This window comes from Mustelus asterias, unplaced genomic scaffold (assembly GCF_964213995.1).
Source record: "Mustelus asterias unplaced genomic scaffold, sMusAst1.hap1.1 HAP1_SCAFFOLD_3805, whole genome shotgun sequence".
Lineage (NCBI taxonomy): Eukaryota > Metazoa > Chordata > Chondrichthyes > Carcharhiniformes > Triakidae > Mustelus > Mustelus asterias.
The window spans coordinates 7,347-18,050 of record NW_027593750.1 but is presented as its reverse complement, the minus strand read 5'-3'; the positions used below and the strand labels follow the sequence as shown (position 1 = coordinate 18,050).

At 51.0% G+C, this 10,704-nt stretch overlaps 1 protein-coding gene across 1 annotated transcript; it reads right to left on the bottom strand.

The window, feature by feature from the left end:
• Window positions 1–572: 572 nt before the first annotated feature.
• Window positions 573–10,026, bottom strand: LOC144490791 (SHC-transforming protein 1; the record flags this gene model as incomplete). Its single annotated transcript, XM_078208493.1, has 6 exons — window positions 573–699; window positions 797–848; window positions 2,435–2,488; window positions 3,321–3,440; window positions 8,778–8,841; window positions 9,956–10,026. Coding segments are annotated over 6 exons (488 nt in total), but the record flags the coding sequence as incomplete, so codon positions are not given.
• Window positions 10,027–10,704: the final 678 nt, after the last annotated feature.

The window sequence follows — 10,704 nt, the reverse complement described above, 5'->3', positions numbered from 1 at the left end:
TGTGTGTCGGAGCAGCAGCACTCAGTGGGTGGACAGGGTGGTGTGTGTGTGTGTGTTGGGGCAGCAGCACTCAGTGGGTGGACAGGGTGGTGTGTGTGTGTGTCGGGGCAGCAGCACTCAGTGGGTGGACAGGGTGGTGTGTGTGTGTGTCGGGGCAGCAGCACTCAGTGGGTGGACAGGGTGGTGTGTGCGTGTCGGGGCAGCAGCACTCAGTGGGTGGACAGGGTGGTGTGTGTGTGTGTCGGAGCAGCAGCACTCAGTGGGTGGACAGGGTGGTGTGTGTGTGTGTGTCGGGGCAGCAGCACTCAGTGGGTGGACAGGGTGGTGTGTGTGTGTGTGTCGGGGCAGCAGCACTCAGTGGGTGGACAGGGTGGTGTGTGTGTGTGTGTCGGAGCAGCAGCACTCAGTGGGTGGACAGGGTGGTGTGTGTGTGTGTGTTGGGGCAGCAGCACTCAGTGGGTGGACAGGGTGGTGTGTGCGTGTCGGGGCAGCAGCACTCAGTGGGTGGACAGGGTGGTGTGTGCGTGTCGGGGCAGCAGCACTCAGTGGGTGGACAGGGTGGTGTGTGTTACCTGTCATGGGGAGTCACCAGTTTGGGCGGGTTCTTCAGGTACTGTTTAAACCGCAGCTCAAAGGCCTGTCCTATGGTGCTGATGACGTCCTGGGCTAACGCGTCCGGACATTCCAATATGTGGCAGGCTGAAAGAGTAATCAAAGATAGGGGGTGCTTAGGGGACAGGCGGTGAACTGGGAACAGGACAGCCGCGACGATATCGCCACCAACATGTAGACCCACCTCTCTGATTCACCGGATCCTTCGCCACGTAGGCAACATACTCCGCAGTGTCCTACACAAAGAATAGACAAGCAAACAGCAGGTTAGGCAACATCTACAGCAACGGGGATGAAGCGGAAACGGTCGAGAGCTTTAAGCTTACGTTTATTTATTAGTGTCACAAGTAAGGCTTACATTAACACTGCAATGAAGTTACTGTGAAAATCCCCTCAGTTGCCACACTCCTGTTCGGGTACAGTGAGGGAGAATTTAGCATGGCCAATCCCCCACACCTGAACATCTTTCGGACACTGAGGGACAATTTAGCATGGCCAATCCACCTAACCTACACATCTTTGGATACTAAGGGGCAATTTAGCATGGCCAATCCCCCGAACCTACACATCTTTGGATACTAAGGGACAATTTAGCATGGCCAATCCCCCTCACCTGAACATCTTTGGACACTAAGGGGCAATTTTTACATGGCAAATCTACCTAACCTGCACATCTTTTGGGACACTCTCTCGCTATCTTTCTCTCTCTCTATCTCTCGCTCTTTCCAGCCTCCCATCCATTGACTCCGTCTACACTTCCCGCTGCCTCGGGAAAAGCAGCCGGCATAATCAAGGACCCCCATGCACCCCGGACATTCTCTCTTCCACCTTCTTCCATCGGGAAAAAGATACAAAAGTCTGAGGTCACGTATCGACCGACTCAAGAACAGCTTCTTCCCTGCTGCTGTCAGACTTTTGAATGGACCTACCTCGCATTAAGTTGATCTTTCTCTACACCCCGAGCTATGACTGTAACACTACATTCTGCACCCTCTCCTTTCCTTCTCTATGAACGGTATGCTTTGTCTGTATAGCGCGCAAGAAACAATACTTTTCACTGTATCCCAGTACATGTGACAATAATAAATCTAATCTATGTACTCTATGAACAGTATGCTTTGTCTGTATAGCGCGCAAGAAACATTACTTTTCACTGTATCCCAATACATGTGACAATAATAAATCAAATCTATGTACTCTATGAACAGTATGCTTTGTCTGTATAGCGCGCAAGAAACAATACTTTTCACTGTATCCCAGTACATGTGACAATAATAAATCTAATCTATGTACTCTATGAACAGTATGCTTTGTCTGTATAGCGCACAAGAAACAATACTTTTCACTGTATACTAATACACTGATTTTTTGATTTAGTTTGTCATGTGTATTGGGATACAGTGAAAAGTATTGTTTCTTGTGCGCTATACAAAGCATACCGTTCATAGAGAAGGAAAGGAGAGTGTGCAGAATGCAGTGTTACAGTCATAGCTAGGGTGTAGAGAAAGGTCAACTTAATGCGAGAGTGGGGGCAGTGTGGGGGGGGGTTTCAGGGTGGGGGAAAGGGTGGGTGTGGTGTGTCAGGAAGCCAGGGTTAAGGGTTAGCTAACAGAGGTGGAATTTGAACCCAGTGTCCCCCGACCATTCGCCTGGTGCCCCGGATTACTAGCCCAGTGACATGGCCCCAATGCCAGTGACCGCCCCCCCCTTCTGATGGATAAACATCAGCAAGTTCCGCCAATCTAGACAAACGGTGGGGGACATAGATCCGTGTAGGTTACCGGAAGCGAGCAGCAACATGGAAACAGAGCCGAGTACTTACTGGGTCTCCTCCTGAGGCGAAGGATATGGACTGCATGTGGTGGTTGGCAATTATCTGCAACGAAACAAGGATGATTTATTTCCTCAGAGGGTTGAAAGCGGAGAGGTTTCGAAAGCGGCGCGGCGTTCAGAGGACATTCCGGGTACAGCCTTACCTGGCTGCGTCGTCGTTTCTGAGCTTGGCCCAGCCGTCAACGCAGCACACCCCGTACGAGGGCCCCTCCTTTGTACAGCCTGCTCCCCACCGTCTCTCCTCTTCACGAGAGGGGGGGGGGCGGGCGGGCGGGTGCGGGAATGGACAGAGCAGAGAGGGAGAACCCGTTCCCATTCGCAAAAGGATGGAGAACGAGAGGGGGACGGATTTCAAGCGATTCGCAAAAGCGACATGAGGAAAAACTCTCTCACGCGGCGGGCGGTTGGGGTCTGGAATGTTCCGCCTGGACGTGTAGTGGAGGCAGGCTCAATCGGGGCATTCGAGAGGGCATTAGATTATTATTTGAATAGAAAGAATACGGGGGGGGGGGGAGCGGGAGAAAAGGCAGGGCAATGGCGCCAAGTCAGAGGAATGCAGGAATTCGGAGCACAAGTAGGCCATTCAGCCCTTCGAGCCTGCTACCCCGTTCAATCCGATCAAGGCCAATCTCTCCCTGGTCTCCAATCCACCTCCCCACCTGTTGCCCCTTTCCCTTCTGGGAATTAGAAATATATCCCTCTCCCTCCATTCAACGATGGAGAGCCCAGTACAGACACGGTGGGCCGAATGGCCTCCTCCTGCGCCCGTCACGGTTCCGCTGGCCTGCCCGTTGGTACCACAGACGCGTCGCCCAGGTCTGGTGCGGGTGGACAGAGGGGGGGTGGGGGGGGGGGGGGGGGTCGGTCTCACTCACCTGCTTGCAGTCGGATGCCATGAGGTTGAGGCTGCTGGTGGACACGGTGAGGGTGATGGGCATGCCAGCAAACTGGAGGTTGCTCTTCCCCAGGATGGTGTTCAGGGAGCGGCTGCAAGGCTGTGGCACACAACAGTCAAGCAGGTCATTCCAAGGGCAACACTCACTCACACACACACACTCCCCTCACGGTCAAATCAGACACAGCGGCTTCCTCCCATAACATCCTCTCCCAACAACACCACGTGGACAGGGAAAGAACCAATTAAACGCACCGTAAGGCCTGAATTTATATAGCAACCCAAGGAAATTCAGCCTGGTCCGCTACGACTCTCACCAACTTTTACAGATGCACCATAGAAAGCATCCTTTCTGGCTGTATCACAGCTTGGTATGGGGCTCCTGCTCTGCCCAAGACCGCAAGAAACTATAAAGGGTCGTGAATGTAGCCCAGTCCCATCACGCAAACCAGCCTCCCATCCATTGACTCTGTCTACACTTCCCGCTGCCTCGGGGAAAAGCAGCCGGCATAATTAAGGACCCCCCACGCACCCCGGACATTCTCTCTTCCACCTAGTCTCTCCATCAATGTCAACAAAATGAAGGAGATAGTCATCGACTTCAGGAAGCGTAAAGGAGAACATGCTCCTGTCTACATCAACGGGGATGAAGTAGAAAGGGTCGAGAGCTTCAAGATTTTAGGTGCTCAGATCACCAACAACCTGTCCTGGTCCCCCCCATGCCGACACTATAGTTAAAAAAGCCCCACCAACGCCTCTACTTTCTCAGGAGGCTAAGGAAATTTGGCCTGTCAGCTACGACTCTCACCAACCTTTACAGATGCCCCATAGAAAGCATCCTTTCTGGTTGTATCACAGTCCAAAGATATGCAGGTTAGGTTGATTGGCCATGCTAAAATTGCCCCTTAGTGTCCTGAGATGCGTAGGTTAGAGGGATTAGTGGGTAAAATATGTAGGAATGTGGGGGTAGGGCCTGGGTGGGATTGTGGTCGGTGCAGACTCGATGGGCCGAATGGCCTCTTTCTGCACTGTAGGGTTTCTATGATTGGTATGGCTCCTGCTCTGCCCAAGGCCACACGAAACTACAAAGGATCGTGAATGTAGCCCAATCCATCACGCAAACCAGCCTCCCATCCACTAACTCTGTCTACACTTCCCGCTGCCTCGGGGAAAAGCAGCCAGCATAATCAAGGACCCCCCGACACATCCCGGACATTCTCTCTTCCACCTTCTTCCGTCGGGGAAAAGATACAAAAGTCTGAGGTCACGTACCGACCGACTCAAGATCAGCTTCTTCCCTGCTGCTGTCAGACTTTTGAATGGACCTACCCCGCATTAAGTTGATCTTTCTCTACACCCAAGCTATGGCTGTAACACTACATTCTGCATCCTCTCCTTTCCTTATCTATGAACGGCATGCTTTGTCTGTATAGCGAGCAACAAATGATACTTTTCACTGTATCCCAGTACGTGACAATTATAAATCAAATCTATGTACTCTATGAACGGTATGCTGTGTCTCTGTAGCGCGCAAGAAACAATACTTTTCACTGTATCCTAGTACATGTGACAATAATAAATCAAATCTATGTACTCTATGAACAGTATGCTTTGTTTGTATAGTGCGCAAGAAACAATACTTTTCACTGTATCCCAATACATGTGACAATAATAAATCAAATCTATGTACTCTATGAACGGTATGCTGTGTCTGTATAGCGCGCAAGAAACAATACTTTTCACTGTATCCCAGTACATGTTTTTTTTTGGGGGGGGGGTGAAAAGAGACAGGGGAGGCAACGAGAGAGAGGTGGAGGGGTTTAGGGAGGGAATTCCAGAGCTTAGGCACCCCCCCCCCCCAGGGGGCGAGAGACAGGGGAGGCAACGAGAGAGAGGTGGAGAGATTTAGGGAGGGAATTCCAGAGCTAAGGCACCCCCCCCAGGGGGTGAGAGACAGGGAGGCAACGAGAGAGAGAGAGGTGGAGAGGTTTAAGGAGGGAATTCCAGAGTTTAGGACCCCCCCCGAGGCAGCTGAAGGCACGGCCGCCAATGGCGGAGCGATGGGAATCCAGGGGGGGGGGGACAATGCTCGAGAGGCCGGAATTAAGCTGGGCGTTTGAGGCGGGAAGGCTGCAGCCTGTGAGGCCCTTCGCCTGGTGCAGGTTGTGTTGTACTCCGAGCAGTACGGTAATAATCTCCTGCGACTCGCTCACCCCCCTCTCGGAACTGTGTGCGCGCTCTGCCTAATGGACTCCCTGCTGCTGTCTTAAGGGCCGCCCGCTCGATAAATGTCATGGCTTTAGTGCTGCTCCGAGTCCATCAAACATCCACCATAATAAAATATTCACAAACAGCAATGCAATTAAAGACTGACACCAGTCACCCTGGAATTATGCAGAATGCTTTTATCAGCTTTAACCCAGGCTGAGTAATCCAGTTACCGTCAGGAACTGGAGCAGGCGAGATCTCGACAGATAGAGAGGCAACGCCAGGAAACTGGAGCTAACGCTCAAAGCAAGCTGATTTCTTGATTTGATTTGATTATTGTCACATGTATTGGGATACAGTGAAAAGTATTGTTTCTTGCGCGCTATACAGACAAAGCATACAGTTCATAGAGTACATAGATTTGATTTATTATTGTCACATGTATTGGGATACAGTGAAAAGTATTGTTTCTTGCGCGCTATACAGACAAAGCATACAGTTCATAGAGTACATAGATTTGATTTATTATTGTCACATGTATTGGGATACAGTGAAAAGTATTGTTTCTTGCGCGCTATACAGACAAAGCATACCGTTCATAGAGTACATAGATTTGATTTATTATTGTCACATGTACTGGGATACAGTGAAAAGTATTGTTTCTTGCGCGCTATACAGACACAGCATACCGTTCATAGAGTACATAGATTTGATTTATTATTGTCACATGTACTGGGATACAGTGAAAAGTATTGTTTCTTGCGCGCTATACAGACAAAGCATACCGTTCATAGAGAAGGAAAGGAGAGGGTGCAGAATGTAGTGTTACAGTCATAGCTAGGGTGTAGAGAAAGATCAACTTAATGCGAGGTAGGTCCATTCAAAAGTCTGACAGCAGCAGGGAAGAAGCTGTTCTTGAGTCGGTCGGTGCGTGACCTCAGACTTTTGTATCTTTTTCCCGAAGGAAGAAGGTGGAAGAGAGAATGTCCGGGGTGCGTGGGGGGGTCCTTGATTATGCCGGCTGCTTTTCCCCCGAGGCAGCGGGAAGTGTAGACAGAGTCAATGGATGGGAGGCTGGTTTGCGTGATGGATTGGGCTACATTCACGACCCATTGTAATTTCATGCGGTCTTGGGTTGGCAGAGACCATTCAGCCCTACAGGCGAAGGCTGGCGTTCCTGGTCCACACATGCCTCCCCCCTGCCCTCCTGTCTCAATCTTAATTCTGGCCCCTTGAGCATCCACCCCCCCCCCCCCCCCCCCCCCCCACCCAGTTCCCAACCCCCTACCATTGGCAGCCGTGCCTTCAGCTGCCATCACAGCTTGGTATGGGCTCCTGCTCTGCCCCAGACCGCAAGGCACTACCAAAGGGTCGTGAACGTAGCCCAGTCCCATCACGCAAACCAGCCTCCCATCCATTCCCGACCGAAGAAGGTGGAAGAGAGAATGTCCGGGGTGCATGGGGTCCTCGATTATGCTAGCTGCTTTGCCGAAACGCCGTCTACACTTCCCGCTGCCTCGGGGAAAAGCAGCCGGCGTAATCAAGGACCCCCCACGCACCCCGGACATTCTCTCTTCCACCTTCTTCCGTCGGGAAAAAGATACAAAAGTCTGAGGTCACGCACCGACCGACTCAAGAACAGCTTCTTCACTGCTGCTGTCGGACTTTTGAATGGACCTACCCTATATAGAGTCACAGAGGTTTACAGCATGGAAACAGGCCCTTCGGCCCAACTTGTCCATGCCGCCCTTTTTTCTTTAAAACCACTAAGCTAATCCCAATTGCCCGCATTTGGCCCATATCCCTCTATACCCATCGTACCCATGTAACTGTCTAAAAGCTTTTTAAAAGACAAAATTCCCACCTCTACTACTACCTCTGGCAGCTTCTCTGCACCCTAGCAATGACTGTAACACAACATTCTGCACCCTCTCCTTTCCTTCTCCCTTCTGTACTCTATGAACGGTATGCTTCGTCTTTATAGCGTGACAGTAATAAACCAAATCTATATACTCTATGAACGGTATGCTTTGTATAGTGCACAAGAAACAATACTTTTCAGTGTATTCCAGTACATGTGACAATAATAAATCAAATCTACATTTGGCCTCATAACCCCATGTACTAAGCCTGCTAATCCACCTAACCCGCACATCTTTGGACACTAAGGGGCAATTTAGCATGGCTAATCCACCTAACGCGCACATCTTTGGACACTAAGGGTCAATTTAGCATGGCCAATCCACCTAACCCGCACATCTTTGGACACTAAGGGGCAATTTAGCATGGCCAATCCCCCTAACCCGCTCATCTTTGGACACTAAGGGGCAATTTAGCATGGCCAATCCCCCTAACCCGCTCATCTTTGGACACTAAGGGGCAATTTAGCATGGCCAATCCCCCTAACCCGCACATCTTTGGATACTAAGGGGCAATTTAGCATGGCCAATCCACCTAACCTGCACATCTTTGGACACTAAGGGGCAATTTAGCATGGCCAATCCACATAATCCACACATCTTTGGACACTAAGGGGCAATTTAGCACGGCCAATCCACCTAACCCGCACATCTTTGGACACTAAGGGCCAATTTAGCATGGCCAATCCACCTAACCCGCACATCTTTGGACACTAAGGGCCAATTTAGCATGGCCAATCCACCTAACCCGCACATCTTTGGACACTAAGGGGCAATTTAGTATGGCCAAACCACAGTCCAACATTGCGCGGGTTAGGAGGATTGGCCATGCTAAATTGTCCCTTAGTGTTAGGGGGACGAGCTCGGGTAAGTGCATGGGGTTATGTATGGGGATAGGGCCTGGGTGGGATTGTGGTCGGTGCAGACCCGATGGGCCAAATGGCCTCATTCTGCACTGTAGGATTCTATGTACTCTATGAACGGTATGCTTTGTCTGTATAGCGCGCAAGAAACTATACTTTTCACTGTATCCCAATACACGTGAGAACAATAACTCAAACTCATCTCTATACAGTCTGCCCGAGAAGGTCTACGCTTCAGTCTCTGGCACACTGGCCTCTGCCCCTCCCCCCTCACCTCCGCCTCTCCCTCCCCCGCCACCCGCCAACCCCCCCCCCCCCCGCCCCTCCCCACCTCCCCCCAAAGCAGCCCAGATCGGTTGCAGTTGCTCATCATTCTTTGCTTTCTAAAGCACCAGGGCGCGCACAGCAGCGGAGGATTTCAGGATGGCTTGGAGACGTTCGACTCACCTTCCTCCTCCTGAAGACACCTTTTGCCCCGGGGACGGCTTCGCACACCACGCTTATCGCCTCTCTGCGGGACAGGAAGAGTAAGATCATTTTCCCCCCCTGGCACCAGCAGTGAGCTGGCCTCAACATTCAACACACCGACTTTTAAAGGAACAAGACTAGTCAGAGGGGAGGACTGCGTGTCAGGCGCTGCTGTGCGTTTCCCCCATTAACATCAAAACAACCCCTTCGACACGAACAGGCTGGATGGCTCCCCCCCCCCTCCCCTCCCTCCCCCTCTCCCCCCACCCCCCAGTGACGATGGACAGGAGTAGGAATCTCTCCTCTCCAAGGGTGGTTGGGTTGTGGCATTCTCTCCCTCAGAGAGCGAGGGAGAGGCTGTGGGAAATGGAATAGATTCTCAGAATCCCCACAGTGCAGGAGGGCATTCGGCCCATCGAGTCTGTACCGACTCTCTGACAGAGCATCTCACCCAGGCCCTTTCCCCATAACCCCACGTACAAAGCCTGCAAATCCGCCCCCCCCCCTAACCTGCACATCTTTGGGACACTAAGGGACAATTTAGCATGGCCAATCCAGCTAACCTGCACATCTTTGCACACTAAGGGGCAATTAGGATGGCACAGTGGGTTAGCACTGCTGCCTCACAGCTCCAAGGACCCGGGTTCGATTCCCGGCTCGGGTCACTGTCTTTGTGGAGTTTGCACATAGAATCATAGAAACCCTACAGTGCAGAAGGAGGCCATTCGGCCCATCGAGTCTGCACCGACCACAATCCCACCCAGGCCCTACCCCCACATATTTACCCGCTAATCCCTCTAACCTACACATCCCAGGACACTAAGGGGCAATTTTTAACCTGGCCAATCAACCTAACCCGCACATCTTTGGACATTCTGCCCGTGTCTGCGTTGGAGGAGGAACTACTTCTCCCAAAGGGTTGTGAATCTGTGGAATTCGCTGCCTCAAAAGGTGCGGTGGATGCTGGGACAGTGAGTACATTTAAGGAGGAGTTGGACAGATTTTTAATTGGGAATGGGGGTGAAGGGTTACGGGGAGAAGGCAGGAAAATGGGGATGAGGAGCATAGCGGCCGTGATCGAATGGCGGAGCAGACTCGATGGGCCGAGTGGCCTCATTCTGCTCCTGTATCTAATGAACAAAAAGCCTTGGACTCACCGCGTGACCTGTGTCCTGGTATTGAAATCCAAAGCTCTCATCGACTGGAGGACTTCCACACAACCCATGTACTGAAAGAGAAAAGCAACATGGCAGGGCTTGACAAAGATGTCACTGTGGGTTTCAACAGCATCACTTAAAATCGCACCTTAACTTCCAGACTCGATTGACGTACCAGGAAGCTTTTATCAAAGCCAACTTTACTTTCAACAACACAGTTTAAATATAGCAAACGTATTAGCCTAACTTTTAAGATACAATTCTTAACTGTGAACCTATCCCTATTGGTTCCAATTTAAGCAATATTCCTCTTATAGGATTAAACACCCTTTCAAAATCAGTTAGCCAAAAACAAAAACAGGGGTTTACGTGGGCCAGTCCTCCAGCCTCTTGAACACCCCTGGAGAGAGGACGAGACCTATTTTTCTAGCAAGTCCCAAACAGCACATTTGCTGGTTGTGGGATCTTGCTGTGCACAAATTGGCCGCTGCGTTTCTCACAGTACAACGGTGGCCGCGGCTGGAAAACATCTTGGGGATGTCCTGCAGATTGAGAAGCATACATGTACAGAAAGACACACACACACAACACACACACACGAACATATGGACGCACACACACATGAACATCTGGACACACACACGCACACATCCAATATGTTCATGCCAGCAGATTCAGCCAGATGTTGCGAAATCCAGATGGTCAGGGAGGAGCGCTGAAAACAACTCCTCCCCCCAACATTAGTCTAC